The 21,201-nt window shown below is 41.9% G+C and overlaps 2 protein-coding genes across 2 annotated transcripts in view; one reads left to right on the forward strand and one right to left on the reverse strand.

The window, feature by feature from the left end:
• Positions 1-1,170: 1,170 nt before the first annotated feature.
• LOC148429867 (chemerin-like receptor 1) lies at positions 1,171-3,536 on the forward strand. Its single transcript, XM_088419799.1, has 2 exons — positions 1,171-1,203; positions 1,279-3,536. Exon 2 carries the CDS (start codon positions 1,306-1,308, stop codon positions 2,338-2,340), a length of 1,035 nt encoding a protein of 344 aa, XP_088275925.1. The 5' UTR covers positions 1,171-1,203; positions 1,279-1,305; the 3' UTR covers positions 2,341-3,536.
• Positions 3,537-6,770: 3,234 nt separating this feature from the next.
• The window catches only part of wscd2 (WSC domain sialate O sulfotransferase 2), a 53,631-nt gene continuing 39,200 nt past the window's right edge, over positions 6,771-21,201 (reverse strand). The window contains exons 4-9 of the mRNA XM_088430220.1: positions 19,977-20,161; positions 17,964-18,085; positions 17,721-17,895; positions 14,911-15,075; positions 14,598-14,798; positions 6,771-8,357 (exon numbers count right to left, since the gene is read on the reverse strand). Coding sequence (XP_088286346.1) covers positions 8,005-8,357; positions 14,598-14,798; positions 14,911-15,075; positions 17,721-17,895; positions 17,964-18,085; positions 19,977-20,161 — 1,201 coding nt within the window. The 3' untranslated portion in view covers positions 6,771-8,004. The remainder of the gene's footprint in view (positions 8,358-14,597; positions 14,799-14,910; positions 15,076-17,720; positions 17,896-17,963; positions 18,086-19,976; positions 20,162-21,201) is intronic.

The raw sequence follows: 21,201 nt of genomic DNA on the forward strand, positions 1-21,201 counted from the left end.
GTTCTAGGTTGCCTGAATCTGACACAAAGCTTGTAATAAAAATGTTGCAGCTCACCTTAATCCTTTTTTATTGCACTAAGGAAAAGCTGCTGTGTATGTCAAACTTTGAGCAAGTCAATGGGTAAAGGTTTGTGTCCCCCATACTGGAAATGTGTCGATAATCTCACAGCGCACATCATTAAATATTTACGTACTATTCACATTGACCATCTAAAAATACTGTAGATATAGATGGCCCCTCTGAACCAACCGAGTCTTGCATTTTCGACTGTGGTCTAGAAAAGTGTTTCGCTTCATGGACAATGGATTTTTGACATAGCAGTGTCCAATGTTAGTACAAGTTAGAGTTCATTCAGCTTTCTTGGATGTGGCAAAAGTCACCAACATAGTTTTTCTCATGTTTTATTTTTTGCATGAATCTCACTCAGCGAAACATTTTGTACATTTAGCAAAAAGAGGAATGTTTGGCACAAAAGGGCAGCGGCGTGGGGCACAATAAACAAATTGGGGGGGGGGGGGTATTCACTCCAAGTTAGCTGAGGGAAAAGCTGCTGCATACTTGCCTTAGGGTTAGGATAGAAGTATAGAACACGGATGCATGGATAACACAAGATGACAAGAGTTTTGTCCACGTGTGTAAATGTGTTTAAAAGCTAAGTTTATTCTCAAGCCACTCGATGATTTATGGTTTTCTGAGCACTGCGCTCCCATGTGCAGTCTTCTTCTGTCAGCTTTGAACAAACACATGTGGCTGACAGGAGGCCTCTGGCACACAACACAGAAGCATCCAATTCCCTAAACATCAGAGCCATCTCCCAAAACCCTGACAACAACTCGGGTGAATGTTTCATTTATTTCATGTTCGCGAGACAGCAAAAGACAGCGGCTGTTTAACACTTTTTTGGTGTCCGTGCTTAGGTTAGTGTGTCTTCATTCTCTGAAAGGGGAAATTTGAACATTTCAAATTGGGATTTTTTTTTTGGGGTAGTGTATACAAATGCTCGGGCCTCTCCTTTAAAGGACTTCTGCATTCTTAGTCTTCACGTCAAATAGCAGTACCGAAAGTGTTTAGGCACCGTGTGGTTGTGTTGACAAACCATCCGGTCAGCTGATTGCTCATCCCTCTACTCTATAACATGAAGGACCCGGCAGAGCTCTGCTGACACTCATCTCTGGGCAGCATCAAGTCAACAGCAGTGGCAGGTTTGTACTGAGACGCTCACATATTCAGCTGTCAGAGTGGATTTCCTCATATCCTTTTCTCCTTTTTTTCCGCAGTAACCGTATTTCTTCCACCAAGAGAAAATGGATGATTTTACTTACGAAGACTTTGGCAATTACACATACGAGGAGGGCCTCGTGCCGCATGAGGAGTCCGTGTTTCAGCACGAATCCACCTGTACAAGGAACGTCTTGTGCGTGTCTCTGCTGGCAATCTCCTCAGCCATTTTCCTGCTGGGCTTCTGCGGCAACGCTTTGGTCATCTGGATCGCCGGCTTCAAGATGAAGAAGACGGTCAACACCACATGGTACCTGAGCCTGGCCGTCTCGGATTTTGTCTTCTGCACCTTTCTGCCCTTCATGGTCACAAACGTGGCCATGGAAAAGTGGATCTTCGGACTCTTCTTGTGCAAGTTTACCTCGTCCGCGTTGTTCCTCAACATGTTCAGCAGCATCTTCCTCCTGGTCGTCATTAGCGTCGACCGCTGCGTCTCCGTCGTCTTTCCCGTCTGGGCTCAGAATCACCGCACGGTACGAAAGGCATCGGTCGTCGTTCTCCTGGCCTGGGCTCTCGCCATTGGGCTCAGCCTCCCTTCTGCGGTCTTCCGTGACATTCAGAATCAGATGGGCAGGAGCGTTTGCTACAACAACTTCACGTCACACCGACACATTCACGAAGTCATCGCAGTCAGCCGCTTCGTGGCGGGCTTTGCCGTGCCCTTCGTCGTCATCAGCGTGTGCTACTCGGTCATCATCCTGAAACTTTGTGCCAACAGGATGACCAAATCGTCCAAACCCTTCAAAGTCATGACGGCGCTCATCGTTACTTTCTTCATCTGCTGGCTGCCCTACCACGTCTTCATCCTGCTTGAGATAAACCACCAACGCCACAGCCGTAACCTCTTAATTGCGGGACAACAGGTGGGAACGTGCCTGGCGGCGGCCAACAGTTTCCTCAACCCGGTGCTTTATGTGTTCATGGGCAATGACTTCAAGCAAAGGTGTAAGAGCTCCTTGCTGTCAAAGATGGAGAACGCCATGGGAGACGACGGTCGCACCACCAGCCGGTATCTGTCCAGGTCCAGCTCCGTAGACGCCAAGGTCTCCACACACATTTAAAGTGCTCCAACGCACACGCACAGGGACACACAACGTTTGATTACAGTGTTTTGCACAAGAGAAAAGCAGTCATAAGCAATTTGAGCGTCAATTGTGTTTGTGCCCGCTGCAACTTGCAATCAGTAATCCCGAGGCTAACGTCACGCTGTATTTCGTCGGAGATGACCCGAGCAAAGGCCCCGCACTTCAAAGGTGTGGCAAATAAAAACTGAAAATGCAAATGACTTGCATGTTTCCCAAGCAAACAATTCACACTGGCGTCGATGACATTCATGAGCATTTGAGCACATAAACTGGATAGATGCGCGAGCCAATAAAAGATTCATCATTCTTAAAAAAAAAAAAGAAGAATGAAAGAAAATATGTCACGTTCATGTTCTGTGCGAGTCAGTGTCAAAAACAACAGCAGGGAACAATGTGTTGTTGAGCGTGTTAATCCAGTCAAAACGTGCACCACCGAGAAGAACAAGATGCAAATACATGGGCTGTTAACGTTTGTAGCGCAGTGGACGAAATGGTGGTCGAGTGCAGAGAAAATACAGAGGGATTCCCGTTTTTTTACATGGCGGACTATTTGTGTAAATCCGTTTCTACGTGTGAATATTTGCTCATGCATCATTTATATTTAGGGACTAGAGGGTGCAACTTTACTAACGAAGCAAAAACACCGCAAGAAGTGCGCAAGTTATGATAGTCCGGCAGCAATGGGAAATAATTTGGATAAGGCAAGAGATGTGAGAATTGTTTTTTTCATTTCCTTAGTGATGAGGAAAAAAATCTGTTGATTGCTGCAAAAGAGATCTGTAACTGTGCTTGTGTGTCATTGTTGATTTCCTGTTGTGTTTTTTTGTGATGAAGGAATGAGTGGCTGCTTTTTTGAGACCCGATGCAGTTAGTTCTCACATGAAGGCCTTTCCTAATGACAATGGGAAATGAACATCTTTATTCAGTCCGCTGCCCTACACGCTATAATTGCTTTTGGACAGGAGATTATTAGATGATGAATAGATATCTTTGAACAATAACGTTCATCAATCATGCTGCAGTTCAAATACAACACGTCCAGCTGTTCTCGCCAGTCAGCAACTACATTTTTGAACGGCCCGGTGCTGTTTTCATTTGAACAAATGAACAGTGTCATTTTTGCGTGTCCTTTTTTTTTTTTTTTTTTAATTGATCCATTTTCATTTTTGGCAATAAAGAATTTATAAGACTATGAACTTGTTGGTAGTATTACTTCTTTAGATTTAAGTAATATTTTCAAAATATGGTTGCATCACTCGAATGGCCATGGACAGATTAAATGATTAACTATCATTAGATATTCACTGTATTATATTAAAATTCTGATGACATTAAACGGATGACATTATTATTTCAGCTGAAATATGCTACCGATTTCATCTCAGCTAATAATGTTGTTGTTTTGAAAAAGTTCTGAAATCTTGATTAATGGCAGTGTATGTTTTTTTAAAGTGCAGCATGCTGCATGATAAAAGGAACAATTCAGTGTGCACAGCAATAAGATGAATGTGTCTGATTTGCACTATTGACCTTGGAAATGACTTTCACAGTCACTTATTTCTTAGAGGAAAGCATTCTATCAAAAGAGCCAGAGAACCTGCTCCTTTTGATGTTATAATAGAAAAGAGCCACCCTGCATTGTAACATCAGCGAGCCACTATGGAGACTACAATCATCTATTTCAATATCCTGACAAGTAGAGCGTGCATAGAGAGAACTGAATCTGTTACAAAACCCGGAAAATGGTACGCTAGTTTGATCACTTACTGGAGGATGATTTTTTTTTTTTTTTTTTTTGGTTCAAGCACATACATACAGAAAGCGAATCAAAATTGGGAATCGGCAGCCCCATGTGGTTTCTCTTAAATAATAATGATGTAATTCATTTCCTAAATGGTGTTGGATTCCATCATGAATTCTGTCTTGCCATACCTTAAATGCAAAATCTCATTCCAAGACTCACTCAAACAAAGAAGATTTGGCTATTCAGTCAGGTTTTGAACTTCAATTAATTCGTGAGCTTTTTTTAAATAAATGATGTCGTTTTTCTATCACCGTTTCAAAAGGTTGCAACTGTTTCCTGGTGCAATATTTGCTCCTTTGGCACTTGATGGGTTAATTTGGGGCTACATTACAAAAATGTTCAATAACTCTGAAGTAATGAGATGTTTCAGACATCAAACAGAAACAGAGTATTTACGAATGATGTAGATCTGTGTTGTTTGAATTCAGTCCTCAATGACTGCTACCCTGCATTTTTTTTGTCAAAGTTTCCGTCCGCTAACAGACCTGATTCAAATGATCAGCTCATCAGCAAGCTCAGCACAAGCCTGATAAGAATCCTGATCATTTGAATCAGGTGGAGGAAGGAAATATCTAAAACATGCAGGAAAAGGACCTTCAAAGATTGGCTTTGGAAATCCCTGCATTAGATTGATTTAATTGATGGAATAATGTTCAATTCAAGAAAAGAGTTCCGCGATTTTTATTTTTATCTTTTAAGGAAAGGATGTGCGCTGAAGCAAAGATGAGGGGTGAAATGGCTACCCAGCAGTTAATCTTCGAACGCTAAAAAGACCAAATGTGTGTCAAGGACACAGTTTAGAAGACAGGTGAGAGTTAATGTGAAAAAATGGCAAGCCTGTAAGCATAATTTTTCAAGAAGCTCCAAAGACATAGAGATTCACAGCGAACGCTTCATCAACCATACACTCCAGTTTCCAAGAGCGGATGGAGTGTCCCTGTGCTCACGCACCTTTTTCACCTGAGCCATATGTTGATTTTCATGTCTTCTCCACTTCCTATTCCTTAGTTTGGCTTCTCGGGTCAAGGTCATCTGAACCCCGGCGCGTCTCCTGCACAAATTGCTATCGTTTTAACCTTGCCGCTTCGGGCTCGGCGTTTGGATGTGAGCAGCTGGTGAATGTCACAGTTACAAAGTCAGGTCTGAACATTTCCAGATAAATGCTGACATTACACTTTGGTAGGTCATACTTTATGGGGCTGACATCTGATAACGACCCGCAGGGCATCCATATGTATGCGGCAGAAGAAACTGTCTGTCGACTCCAAAAGTAAAGTCATTCATATCAATATTAGAAAATGGGTGTGATGGAACGGTAGCGGATTTTATATCTGCACAACGGCTATTGTGTGTTCTCATGTTAACTGACCAATCTCTATTACACATAAAAGCGAGTGGCTTCGAAAGTGCTGCGAACTGTTTATCTCGCAGTTGTTGTTCCATGTTGATGCAAACAGGAAGTGAGCACAATCCACTTCTTACTTGACCCATTTGTCCACATACTATAGACCTTTTCTGTCTATGACATCTAAAGCTGCGAGTCTCATTTAAATGCAAATGACTCACATTTGAATTACCTGCAACTCAGACATGCCCTCTGCAGTGAACATACAAGAGGGAGAGAGAAAACGTTGCTTCGACAAGCTGAGAGGGTTGTTAATAAACACCGGAGGAGGAAAACTGCTTTCCGAATACTGTACTTTTGCCAATGTCCATTTTCACAAGAAGTATTAAAAGAAACAAGTAATATTACTTCTCCTCGCGACCCACATCCGCTGAAATTGCGGGCGTAAAACATCCTGATAACCAAATGTCGCTTGAAAACACTCAAGTCAAAGAATTTGGAACAGCTAACAATGTGTTTGACTTTGACACTAAAGTAGTAATTCATCATCATGTGTCTGACATCAACCCATTTTCTATCGCTTAGCCTGTTCAAGGTTACGGATGAGCTATCCGTCTATCCTGCATGACCTTGCGGGCGAGAAGCGGGGTATACCATAGGCTCGTTTCATTTACAACCACGGGGCGCGAGCAAACAAATGGCCGTTCACGCTCGGCTTTTGACTGTGAGGCAGACGTGCTGACCACACGCCGCCCCTTTCAAGCATATATCTTTATTGCACCCTCACTTAGAAACTCATTTTCTGCAATCTGTTTTGTACTGGTTTTTAATCATTAAACAAACATACAAGTGAAATGAGCATGTGTTTAAAAATAGTCCAAAAAATGTATTTTTTTTTTTTTTGTCTTTATTTTTCTCAAGCTGCTGCACCTCCCCAGAAGTTCTCTGGCATGATGCGGCTGATTTGCACAATCCATTTGATCATTAAACTATTGTATTGTTATTGTCGACTGCGCACGAAAACAAAAAGAGCGTTTGATGTACGAATAACAGGCAAGTGAAATATTCAAGGGATTTGTAATGTGCCTAAAATCAAGACGAGCTGAGGAAAAAAGCAGCATGAACGTTACTTTTAATCGCATGTTGTGGTAAACACGCCGTCAGTTCTGTAACGACAAAGTTCAAAGATTGTATGGTGAAGTAAAAGAAAAGCATTCTTTTGGCATGTGTGATGATCAAATCAGAAGGACATGAACGTAGGAACCGTTTTGTTTATTTATTGGGCTTCATCACAGTACATTCTTTCAATGGCGATACATTCAATTACAACACCTTTGTTCAAGTGCCTGCTCGTCAATGACAGCAATAGCCAATCGACTTCAAAGCGTGTGAAAATAGACACGATTTCTATCATTTATTTGCTGTAGTACAAATATTTGGATGTGTCGGCACACATTACAAAAATAGAGATATCGAGTATAATAGCATCCTGAAAACGCAAGTCAGTTCTTGTCTCTTAGCGATGAATCTATTTAGCTTTACTCATTCATGCTTGTTTTGTTCGAAGCACGTGGCATTGCACTTATGAATTATACCAATGTCAAGAGTGGAATTTTTGCAGTCTGCGGCGCCCCCCCTCCCACTTTTTTTGAATTGATCTATTTCATTGCCCTTACCACAAAATAGAGAAGCGATTAAAAAAAGGTTGAATCAAATACCATTAACTGGCATGAAAGGAGCCCGAAAGAACTGAACTAATCTGACCTTAAGCACACAGCGTGTGAATCTTCAGATATCTTTGGGGTGAGTGCGGCACTGTCAAGTGCTTTTTGGGTTTCGGCATTGGATCCAGTGTCAAGAGAACGTATTCACGAGCAGACTCGTGTGCGCTGCACACCAGAGATAAATAAATGCTGTCAAGATGAATCCTCATCTCACTTGGACTCTTCCGTACGAGGAACCGAGAACTTCGTCATCGTCGACAGAATTTTATCTCGCAAAGAGCAAGTTCATTAGCTTACCAAAAAAAAAAAAAAAATGGAATCACACAGTATCATTATAAGGTAGTTACTGCCTGCATATTGCATTTGTCTCTCGAAAAAGGAGCAGTTTTTTTTTTGTGTTTTTCTTTTACAACCTTCCCAAAAATGTTTGGTAAGTAAAGGAGCAGCAGGAAATCTTTCATCTCGTTTTTACAAAATAAGCACAACATACCAAAGAGTATTAAATTGTTTGGATGAAACACACCGTGTGCGCTCACAGCTCTTGATCGTAGCCTCTTTGTGTTAAGGCGTGTGCACATGCCCACTTAGCATGTGCACAGAAGAGGACAACAAGTGCTCTTAAAAACTAATTTCCGGTTGGTATCATCTGGTTACACACAGGATGAGGGATGGGGTATTAAAGCCCAAATAAGCGTCTAATTGATTTGTCTTTTGGAGATAAAAAGACTTTCTATTTATATGAAAAAAAAAAAAAAAGATCACATGTATTATCTTGGCATGTATTCATCTGGAACGCCAGACATGTTCCTTTTCTTTAAGGCAGCATCAACTTTTCTTATCAGTTCACTGATGTTTGCTCGCATTTCAGGAGTGTAAGGGTCATATTTAAGTTTGCGAAGCCCTGATCTCTTGAAGTTGCCCTCCTTCTGACCTTCCATGCAGAGCAGACGCTCCTCAGAAACCTTCAGGCCCAGAAACTGAACGATTCCCTTGAGCTGGGAGAACCAGTCTCTCTTCAGGGCCTCGTAGTGGACCACGTGGACGTTCTTTCCATAACTGAGCCAGTCCATGATGTGAGATCCCCACGAAGGAGCGTAACTCTTCACAAACTCGGGCCACTCTGCGGGAAAAACGAGAGCAAAGAGAAATACCAATCATAAAAAAACCTCTGAGAAGGACAAAGAGCCAACCTGACAAAACCTAATCTTCGTTTGCCAAGTCTTTAGTTTTCCAAATGCATTCATTGTTTGTTATTCATTGTTTTTAGGTGAGAAATAATTAATATGAAGCAGGAAAGCCGCGTACTTGAGGTACATTAGGGAAATCATAACCCAGACTAAAAATTAGGTATGAAAATTGAATGCAAATAAAATGCTGTATTCTTATTTAGTTCTCTCATTAAGGGATAGAGAATCTCATCTTGAGCAAAAATGTGCTTACACTGGACCACTTTCAAGCCTCTTGTGTGATCTCTTAAATTCAAGGAGCAGAGTAAATCCAATCTAATTTTCATTTTAACTTTAGAGAAGGATTTGTAAAAAGTATATGGAGCCAATAAACCCCCCCAAACTAACCCATGAAGTATATATTGCACAACCATATTAAAAAAGGAGCAACCGACCCATTGCGTGAGAAGTCGCACTCAAGAGGCATGACGGCTAGACACTGATGTGTGAGGTTAACGAAAAGTCAAGTGATGTCACCTCGGCCAAGTTTGCTCCGTTTGTTGGCATTAATAATTTCTTTTTTTTAAGTCTGGTCTGTCAGCCACTGGTGTTCCCTGAGAACCCTCAAGCTGTCTGTTGATGTCACATTTTTTGGTTGCGCAATAAGAAAAAAACAAAAATGTCTTTGGATTTCGTTTTGGCTGCTTCAAAACCTTTAAAAGGTACAATCATACTAATTGTGTCACTTAACAGAATAGTCAAGCGTTGCCCTCCTTAAGAACTGGAATGTCGTTGGTAATATCGCAGTGGATGGAAATTAAACACACGGGAGGTGTTCTGTCAAGTTAGGTCTCCTTTTTTTCCATGACAAAACTTGCTCATAACCAAATGAAACAAATCTGGTCAACAAATCGCTCACTTGCGACGGAACGTCCGCGGTGCTTCTATCGGTTGCGGACATTCGACCGCCGATGCCATATGAATGCGTAAAGCAGAAAAACAGAAAATAACGGACAGTACTTTCTGAAGTGACAGTTCTTTCAGATAAATTCCACTTTAGCCCGAGCGGAATTGAAAGGACCCAACGGAAGGCATCCGTGTCAGGAGCATCATCCGCAGAGGTGAGTGCATCAAATGATACAGTACACGCGGCTCCCCGAACACGCTGTCATGCTAACGCTCTAGCTCGCAGCTTCCCCCCCGTATGCGAAGTGGCAGCTGTCAAAAGGTCTTTTGCTTCCTGATGTCATCGCATCATTTCCCCCACCAACACAAAGGGGGAACGCTCATTGGAAATGGCAGACCAAATGTGCTGATGTTTTCACAAAGAGATGTAACTGCTGGGTCGGCAACTCAGCAGCCTCTGGAAAATCGATTTTTCCACAGAGAAGATACGTGGACCAGACAAAACCAGTTGCCATAGTTACAAAGACATACCTAAATGGATATACTGGGGGAAGGGGAATATGCATGAAATTTATAAAGGCCTGCAAGGGGCACATAATCTGCTCTCATGGGATGACTGAGACCTTAAATTTCCTTTCTTGCAATATACCCCCCCAAAAAAACCCAAACAATTATTTCTCAAGCCTATTTGGCCAACAGTTTCACACAACCTGGAACAAAAACTTGATTCAATTAAAAATAAAATCCTCCGCTAAATAGTGCAAAACAAATACTATATGTGCTTTGCTTTCAACCCAGTTAGGGCAATAACAGAATAAGACAACACATAATTATTACACGGATTAACTAGAGAGATGTGAGCAGATTGTTTATCTTAAGTGCATTTGAACATAAAATCAGTGCTACAGCCGATTGAAATTTTCAGCCTGACTATTTCAATCGGACAGTAAACAATTTGATTAAAAAAAATATAACATGTCTGAGGGCAGGTGCTCCATGCCGGTGGTTCTCATTCATTTTTGTGTACCACAGGTATTTGTTGGGTGAAAAATTATTTCCTACAAATAACAAACAGATGTTCCGCTTTCTATGCTAGTGCGGCACCCTGAGAGGCACAACAATTCATTCTTTTACCACTAAACGGCAGAGGGTACAATAAACTGGTGTTTCGCACCTGTCATCATTCAGACAACAGGGTCAGACTTCACACTAATTACTTTGGTGGAGAGTAGGGCTAGAAAAATCATAAACCAAGTGAGGTAAATTGACTTAAAAAAAAGTTGACCAAAAATATCTGAGTTGATGCTTTTCCAGAACCGTGTTCATGCCACTGTTTTCTGAACTTTCTTGCAGACATACACAGTGATACATGGCGGTAAGGGAGAAAGAGTCCCCCCAAAAACACGCATCAAATGTTTGGGGTAATTTCCACATGAAAAAAAAAAGAATGCTATTGACCTCATAACACACCACTCTGAAGATTACACATGGAACAGTGTTGAAGCATCACCTGTAAGTGACTTTAAAGTACAGAAAACACCCACTATAAATTTCACTAACATGCAAATAAATGTGTTCTATCCTATCATCATATCATTATTTTATATAATCGTAGGTCTAGTTATGTATTTATAATAAATAGGGAGCACTGCTCAGATTTGAGGTCGGCATGTCTCCTTTAGTTATGGAAAGCAACGAGTGCAATGAGTGAGGCAATGAGTGAGTTTCTGTGCCAATCGTCAATAAAAATGCAAATAGAGGGAAAAAGGTTTATTTATATATATATATATATATATATATATATATATATATATATATATATATATATATATATATATATATATATATATATATATATATATATATGTGTGTGTGTGTATGTACTGTCTCCAATGTAGAGAGTCCTTTATATAACTTGTCCTTGATATTTTCGAAGTGGCATTTTTCAAATGCCATCTCTGAGGAGGAAATTAGAATTCCTAGTCACTTTGATATGAAGGACCCTTGCATATTGGGGAAAAAAAAAAACACAACACCTCCTAGCTGCTCACAAACATGTCTAATTAACATGAATGTGTGGCCAAGTATAGACAGATGCACAAACACTCTAATTATGTTTGTCACGGGTGCCCGAGGAGCGAGTTGATTGTAGGGGTGACTTGACTCATCTCGCCATCAAGCAGCATGACTGAAGCCTTGTTTCATTTCTCGTTTCTGAACAGACGCCGTCACTGCAGCCTGATAATTTGCCTTGATATTAAGAAACACTGCCACGTGGGGTAAGAAAGGTCAAAACGCCGTCCACCATCAGAGCAGTGGTCACTTCCTCTAATGTTACGTATTATGAACAACAACAGGAACAAGCAAATAAAATCAAAGGACCACAAGAAACGTGGGCAAGGGGATGTTTTTGACTACACTGCGCAACATTTTTTTGCATCAGCTTAATCTGCGACGTACACACACACACGCACGCAGATGTAGAGGAATCTTTCGAGTTTAGTTTCTCCCGAGCCAGACGCTTGCATTCATTAATTCCACCTTGCGCTGCCCTTCTTGCCAGCAGCAGGTGAATGTGCGTGCACGGCGGCTGGGAAATGCGCAACACAATGGCAAATCATAAAAGCCAATGAAAAACAGACAGAACAACCACAGCCCATAAAGTACAGTGACCTCAATCCACCGAATAAACTTCGAAGCGAGGCATCGCTTGCTATTGCTGCTCACTGGCTGGAGCAACTATCCATCACTTAAACGGCAAGTCAAGTTTACTCAGGGCTTTATGTAAATTACTCTAATTCTAATTACACGGTTTTTAGAAAGATTGCGGAAATCAAATCCTTCAATTGCAGATGATGTCATGAAAAATGGCTGGATGAAGACATGTTATTGTAACCACGTTACAGTAAATACCAGCTATTTGGCTATATACCAGGTTGCACAACCAGAGGTGGGTGAAGGGGGGGTTATCACACAGACAGACACACAATTATGGAGGGAAGTGGATTACAAGTGCTCACTTCACAGTGGTCAATTTTACATTATCCGCAAGTGGCGCTCTCTTGCATTGCCTCATAAATGTACTTTGCGCTCATCGATTTCCTGCATGGACTCTACTCCCGCCATATAGACCGTGCGCGTCACCTGCACAGAATTGGAACGGAATGAGTGGAGCCGCTTCCATTGGCCGGGAAGCACGTTGGATGTGTTTACGTCCTAAGAAAGAGAACTCCACCCATGCACACAGTTAGACTGCACTTTTGCACCAGACTTGCGCTGGGCAAAAACAGGGTCCAATGTCATTTCGTCAAGCAGTTTAGAAGGGGTGTAACGTTGATTAAATCACTCCAAAATTTGCAAGAAATTTACTCTGTGTATGCTAATGAACCCATGAAATGTCAACTGTTTGAAATCCGCTAATTTGAGTGCATGTTAAAATGTCAGAGTCATTGAAATACTTGGCAGTTAACATCCCAAGAAAAAGCCAGTGCGACCCCCCCCCCCCTTTATCCTATTCAAAAAAGAAAAAAAAGACTGAGTGAGAGATGAGGGTGCCCAGTGTACAAAAACACCAAGATTCCAACAGAACCTTTACAACAATAATATATTGTTATTTCATTACACATTAATGATAAACTTTTAGTGGAGTCAGTCATATATAATCACAGTCACTGAAGGTGTAAGGGTTCATTTCCCAGAATTCAAAGCCAGTGAAAGCCCGCCTGCGTGCGATCGACCGGTGCTGTAGCCTGACGACCTTTTGCACCAGCTTTGAGCAACCCCAAATAAAAGATATAAAAACCGCATATGTTATTCAAACGTAACCGTGGTGGTTTCGCTGGTATGTGGTTTGTTTGGCCATGTGTGAATGCTACCACGTAAACCCGGGCGCAGAGCAAATATGCAGACTGCGAAGAGGTAGTCTGCTTGCAAGCGAACTGAGTTGAGACGCGCTTCGCTTGAGCTCGAATCTGAATAGCAAACGACAGAAAAAAAAGAGCATCGCTGAATCGCAAATATTTGACAGAGAAGACCAGGAAATGCGTTGTTGGAAGTGTTGTTTTCGTGTCGCCTGTCTCTACTTGTTCGCTTGTGTGCGTATTGTGTGAGCTTTTTACATTTTTGAAGCTTTCTGTGACATTTCAGCTGGTAAACTATGACAAAAATGAGTCATGTAAAGCACTTTGGATAAGAACATTTGCATTTCATCACAAACACATTCAAGCCATGTCTTTATCAGACATGGTTTGGAACGCACTCCATTACTCTACATAATTTCTCAAGCAACTTTTTAGATGAACTGCACTTATCAGAGCAGCTTAAGCATGCAACAAACTCATTTTTACTGGGACTCAAGTGTTTATCTTGGGAAATGGTGCATTTACTCCATTACTCCACACAATTACGACTTGCCAGATCGATTTGGTTTTGGTTCGTCAGCAAGACTTCCTCCTCCTCGAACGCCGCATCCCAAGTCCAACGTACCCACCTATGACGCGTGACTCCATTCAAAATAGTAAGAGGTCACATCTTGCTCTCTCTTTTGTCCCATTGACACAGCTTTTATTTGATTGTTTATAGCAACTGTATTTATTACTATGTTGGATTCATTTTATTGTTCGGTAAGATCCGAATTTGCTGGTTCATATTTTGTACTGCCACGGCGATTTATGACATTTACTCGAGTCATATCATCCTGATGTGGCAGTACTTTTACCTGAGCACAATTTCTGGCTACATCACCTTTTGCCTTTGTAGACAGCAAAAATCAGAGAGTTTAACATTCCAAGGTTAAATTTTCATCAGTTGTTAGTAACTTCTGAAGTGCCATTTAAACCTTGTTCTGAGTAGACGTTCACATGGTGTTTGATTAACTGCTGAGACGTAATGAGTCCAGTTCCTCCGTTGCACCCGCCCTTCTCCAATTTGAGTAAATTTGTATTTTCGCACATTCATTCAAACGAGGCTAACTAATACTAATTACAAATTGATCTAAGATCAGAGCGTAACAATGTAATTCGTATGTCATATCTTAGCTAAGCCAATGTTGGACTTCCTTTTGGAGCTGAAGGATCCAGTTCAAATTAGGTGTCTCGTCAGCTAGAGATTGTCATTGGCGCTTCCTTTCATGCAATTGTAATCTGTTCTATTTGAGGTTGTCGTTTGCCCGTCCCAGCCACTCTCGTTCCTGTCTAGTCACCTCAAAGTATTCCTGCTTTCTTGAATATTTCAACAACACGGTGGCTCATAACATGTGAAGTACATTAGCTCCATCTTCTGAGACTCACCTTTCCCTTTCCAGTTGGCCTGGGAGGCGAATCCAATGTGGCCGCCGTATAAGCGGTTAAATTCCGCCATGAGAGCCTTGTAAGGGTTTCTGATTATGAGGATGCTGGAGTCAAAGGCTTCAATTTCCTTTTTACCACTCTCATGCGTCTTTATGCAGACGGTCCTTCCGCTCCGCCAGTGGTCTCGCTCACCTTTAAATCCTGCGAAAAGAAGAGAGCGCACCAAAAAGTGCATTTCATCCTCAGAGGCATAGAAGCCAGAGAAAAATGTGCTGCACTGTCCATTGACTTATAAAGACAGGTTTTCTTATACCTTTATTGTAGAGTGAAGTGTCAAAATAGTAGCTGCCGGTATAGAAGCCGGTGGCAAGCTCTATGAGGTGACGACACCAGGTGTTGCCGGAGCCGGGGAAACTGGTGAGGGCCACCAGCTGATTGCTGCGAGTGGGGAGGAAGTGTCTGTCCATGCATCGGTTGTCTGAATGCCATATAAGACAATGCGAGACGAGTTAGTAGGGATGGGACGAGATCGAACGCTCGGGCGCGCTACGAGATTCATTTCCTTTCCTTATCGAGACAGACGTGCGATGGAGGGGAACTAGGCATGAGATAACTCGTCTCGTGGAATTTGTATATCGTCCCAGGCCTACAAATTAGCATCATGTATGTTCGCGTTCAGTATTATGACCGGTTTTGAATGACATGGTGATAGACTCACTATATGTGACGATGCCGTTCCACAATATGAAGTCCACCCCAAAAATATGATGTGGAGAGAAACCCAGTGGGATTTTTTAATTCCGCTGGGAGGATTTCAGCAACTAAGGTTGAAATGAGCCAGTGGGTAATGCAACTACTAAAATGTATGCATGTTTTTATTCAAATTTAGATTCATACATTAATGTTCACTTCATGCACACCAACATGTCAAGTAAGCCGGAACGGCACAACATTTCATGCCATCCACACACTATGTAGTCCAACTTCAAAATAAACACACTAAATAATACAAGGACGTCAATGCAATTGCCTTAGGGATTTATTTTGAATTTTTTCTCCAGAGCGCTGGTTGCATTCCATTTAGTTTGACATGCCCCCGCAACTCCTTTATTCCAAATGTTTGCTATCCCATGACATAGCTACCAACATCAACACACTGCCATAAAAAAAATAATTCAATCATTTAAGGACAGCATGAGTCAGTTATGCTGTCATTGTGTGAAATGGCAGATGTTAACACGAAGACAAGACATATGGCGCACTGAAACAGAGCTAATGAAACAAATTCATGCATTAAAAATTAATAACTGATATAAAAATGATATGTTAATGTTGTAAAATTACTATTTAATAAAAAAGGTGCTTTGGTCCAATATATATATATATATATATATATATATATATATATATATATATATATATATATATATATATATATATATATATATATATATACATATATATATATATATATATATATATATATATATATATATATATATATATATATATATATATATATATATACATATATATATATATATATATATATATATATATATATATATATACATATATATATATATATATATATATATATATATATATATATATATATATATATAGGTTCAACATATTAAAAATTGGTTTGGTATCAAAGTAGCACACTAAGTGCTAGTATATATAATATACATGTACACAACTCAACGGTACTGTTGAGTAAAATATCTCTCAAAAACAAAAACTGAGCATTTATATCTACAGCCATGTAGAATTACTGTACTTCCAAAATTACCACTTTTCAGGAGACCTTCAAAACATTTGTTTATTCACGCACGAGATTTTGCCAAAGAGAGGAAGCCATTTTCAACACTTTAGGCTCATCAATAATTTAGACAGAATAACACCCAAACAGACATCTAGATTGAGCAATAGTAAATATTTGTGAAATATTAGAGAAAAAACCTGAAATGATTCATTTTTGACAAAGGGAGTTTTGGCCCAACACCAGCAGAGAAGGGGTAGCACTATGAGTACTGGTCGGCACGCCCGCTTCACAGTTGAGAGGTTCTGCTCAGGCCGTTCTGTGTAGAGTGCGCAGATTTGCTCCGGGCTACCTCTGACATTCCAAAAGCTTGCATGTTTGCTTAATTGAAGACTCTAAACTGCCTATAGTTATTGACAAAATGAGAAGTGAAGTGGAAAATTGGCCAATGGATAGATAGTTATTTTCTATCTTGCTCATCGACTGAAGAGAAAGATATTTAGAAATGACACAACTTTGGAATGTTGTCAGAGATGTTTCAAGTGCTGGGAGAAAGAGGAAGTCCTTCAGAGAAAAGGTCAACACACACACATTTTGTGTTGTTATGGTGGGCGACTTGAGCACTTCTTCTTTCATCAAAGTCTGTCAAAAATTCTACAATTCAAAGACAAGCTAGATTCTTGAGCTCACAAATGTTCCATCCGAGTTGTTCTCACACTGACGCTTGATTGCAGCGTGCGTGTTTTTTTTCCAGGCCGTTTATTTTTGCCGAGCCAAGCCACTGCTGTCTTTTGCCCTAAGGAAACATCGCCCACAACGGCGCATACAGGCTGACACTTGAGGCCAACTGCTATGTTGGAATAACATGAAATGAATATCCAGCACATTTAGAAATGAAAACATAACAAACTAGGCCCTCAGAAGAGTACAGACCTCCACCAGGGCAGAACAATCCTAATTAGGATCAACGCCAAATATTTCACCCACCTCTTATATTTGCCAGAATCTCGTTATTAAGATTCGTGCATTAATCAGTGAAAAACGAAGGATTCGATCTCCATCCAAAAAATGAGCACTTCCTTGGCAAAGTTTGGGGAAATTTGTTGAGTGGTATAACATACAAAAGCAGACTTTTTTTTTTTTCTTAAATATCCAGTTGGCAGTTTCTCGTACATGAAGGTGCACGCATTAAATAGAGTGGTGCACTCAGCAGTTTGACTTGTTCCCCCTTAATGCACCGCTGCGCTCTTGCTTGTCCGTTATTTAGCCAAAACACAGGAAGTGACTGTGGCATTTTCTGCTCGTAACGATGCACCTCGCACTTTGACAGGTCAAGTCAACTTTACGACATACTTTACCTTGAACTTGCGTCTGGTACACCACAAAGTACTCATCATTCCCACAGCTCTCAAACTCCTCGCCGGGGCAGCGGTGGAAACACATGGCCTCCTCCTCCGGCTCACGCAGGGAGAAGAGGGAGGTCGGGAAGCCGCAGTGGCATCGATCTCCAGCCAGGACGGCGAGCGATTTCTCCTGAAATACAGCGGCCGTTAAACACCGAGGGCAGGCTGTCATGCGCCGCGCGTCGGCAAGCGCCTCACCTTCTCCGTGCACGTGTCGACACATTTGTCAACCGACATGTTTTGGATGGAAATTCCGACAGGAAGAGCCAAGGTGACGTTGTCCGGCCTGTGGAAACACCCCTTGAAAATGGCGCTGCCGTCTGGAAAGTCAAAAAGAGCAGAATGTTGCTTACGGATGGGGAGAAAACAATATTTCCTGCAGTTTTACGCTTCCTGGGCGCAGCCTTTCTCGTGACCTCCATCCACTGACCCCTGATGAAGAGCACCCGCTGGGATCTCGCCTGCGGTCTATTGAGGCCCTGACCTGCTTCTCTCTATTACGACTCCCATTTTCACAGTGTGTTGATGACCTTTAACCCCGCAACCTCATTTTGATCTAATGGTTGGGCCCGACAACAACAGTAGAGCAGAGCCGCTTCTTTTTTTCACTGTAAATGTAATCGCATTTGCTCACACCCTTACTTCCAACGACTGCAAAATGTCCTATAGGGCCTGTATAGCTTTTAAAAAATGGGGGGGGTCAAAAGACGGAAATGAAAGGGGAGAAAATGAAAATGTTGAAGACAGCACATTTGCTGACACGCAGGCCGTTCACATACCACTGAAACAGGTTCAAAGATAATATTCAAGAAGCATTCATGATGTTTTTAACATAAGCTGTATCTGTCCTATACGGCTTTAAAATGGTATTTTTTTTTAAACTCTAGTCATGTGACTCGATCTAATGTTTTATTAATCTTTAACCTTTTTATCTCGCTGAAGCTACATTTTTAATGCCGCGTCCATGTTTCTGCTTTCTCCCCTATAGTATATATCTTTCTGTCACCCGTCTTTGTCCTTAGACACTTTTGAAATCCCGCTGAAATGGATTTTTCGTGCGCTGTTGCCTTGAGCATGTGTGAACCATGCAAAAATGTCACATAAACACAATCTGCAGAGATGAATAATAGACCAATAATGCAAATACTGTGGGTCAGGATGTCTTATACCTCTGCCTCTAAAACAAAACGAAGGAAGTTGAAGACAATTTATGCCGCATGTCCTTCTGAGGAAGGAAGACAGTTGATCAACTTTTATTGAGTAAATACAAGTGTCACACTTTTGAAATGGCTTTGCTAAGCAGCCACTTCAACAGCATTATGATTTCCTCTTGATTTTGTTTTCCGCCGTGACTCACATGACCGCGAAGGGTCAGAGGTGACAATATGTAGCGCTGACTAAGCGCTGGGAAAAAGCAGAAATGAAAATTGTAAACAAACATCTTTGTACGTTTAACAAGGAAAGTCATAAAAATCCTGACTGACGTGTCAAGAATTTCTTTTTTTTTTTTGCATGGAAACATGAGGCCCCGTATTGTATGATGTTGTCTTCTATCACATTTGATCGGAAATATATGAAGCTTTTCCTGCTGGAGGAAGCTCCATCAAACGGCTGTTTGAAAGCCAGCACTCCAAACACAGCCCACACTCTGAAACAAGAAACAAGGTTCCATCCCTATTTCCGATAATCAGCCTTTACTGCCATCACCTCGGTTGTAAAACAGCAGGCAGTGAGTGTTTAGGATGCAGACCACGGCATGGTGGGGGAGGCAGGTTGCACATCTCTCCCAGGGAAGAAGTAAACACGACAGGGCAGCCAGCTCCCAAATGTGGCATTAGCATCCAATAAAACAAATATTTCCCCTTAAAAAAGGGCCATTGTGTTACATTTGCGGACCCAAATTACATCTCTGTGGTCATTGTGACTTATTGTTAGGTCTTTCTTGGGGCACGGTCAATTTCTTCCCGTTGTTTTGGGTGAAATTGGGGAAATGAATGTTGATCGCATTTCTTATGGGGAGATTTTTATCGCTTCCTTCTGTTGCTCGGCTGGAGCAGGCGAGACAGATGCGTAGCTCTAGATAATAATGAAGAAAGTAGTTAAAGTAACGGTTCTCATCTCAAAAACGCCACTCCTCCCTTGATAGCCGATAGCCCCGCGAGTAATACAGAGCAGCATGTGGTTCCAATGAAGTAAAGGGGATTTTCTCACGGCGCCGTGCCGACTCTTGGCTCAGCTCCAGCCTGTAGACGGATAGCCGGTTGGCTCCTCCGCACATGATGCTCTTTTCCCCTTTACACTCCATGTCGCATTCCGTCTCGGAAGCATTGGCCATCTGAATCTTGTGGCCGCAGTAGCACTCCGCTCCAAACTCCAAACCTGCGTACATGTAACCCCTGCGCGCAGAGAGGGAGGAAGGATTACCATCATTAGTAAAGTCGAAGAGGCGAGCGCTAATGACCTGAGCGTTCATTATGGCTTAATCCTTCCCCGGTTAATGTAGATTCATATTGAGAGCAACTGTAGTCGATAAAAGCAAATAAATGATGCACCGAGGGCGTCGAAGCACACATCGGGACACGTCCGGACGCTACTTTGGAACGGCGTCTCTCGTTTGCCGATGAGCACCGTTATACATGCTAAGAGGTTTTGAGGCACGGCCAATTATAAATGATTGCGGTACTCTTTAAAAGGCTTCCCTCCCGTGGCTCCCCCTCTGTTGACTTGACTCCCAAGAGGCCTTTCGGATGCAATTAGAAACCCTTCGCGCAGGATAGCTCCACACCCTCCGGCCCTGCCGATCAAACCCCAACCTCCGTACGCCATTATACGCCGCTGCTTCTCATTTGTTTGTCTTCTTTTATTAAAGCCCGCTCTGGAAATAGCAGGTGGGCTGGCCGGCTGCAGAAAGCCAGCGTGAGGAAAAAGCATCTGAAAACAAGCGGCTCGCTGCACCTATTCTGCACTCGGCGAATCAGTGATGGGTGTAATTCAGTGCATTCGATTGAGCCGTCCCCGCTATTCCTCCGGGAGGAAGAGAAAGACGGAGGAGAAGGAAAAGAAGACAGGAAGCGAGCAGAGAAGTGGAGGAGAGGAGCAGAGCTCAAAGGGAAACAATGAGCGCTGATTAAACTGATTGGAGTGACTGGAAGCAAAAGACAGAGCTCTTCTAATAATGGGACGCTTATGCAGATTGTGAAAGTGAAATGTAGCGTCGACTCCCGGTATGGAGGCGAATTCACGACTTGGCAAGAATAAATATGGCCAACAGGTCAACATTTCATAGTCTTTACTCTTTCCGCAATGGCTTTCCACGCATTTGAGAAACCTGGCTGCAGGTATTTTTCCAGTTCGGAGAGATGTGTTAAGTTCCGGCCCACAGTCGACCGACTAAATCATCGCGGCGGCGACGGAGGGCCAGGTTCAGGCCCGGCTA

The sequence above is a fragment of the Hippichthys cyanospilos genome, chromosome 1 (assembly GCF_059441005.1).
Source record: "Hippichthys cyanospilos isolate Australia breed blue-spotted pipefish chromosome 1, RoL_Hcya_1.0, whole genome shotgun sequence".
NCBI lineage: Eukaryota > Metazoa > Chordata > Actinopteri > Syngnathiformes > Syngnathidae > Hippichthys > Hippichthys cyanospilos.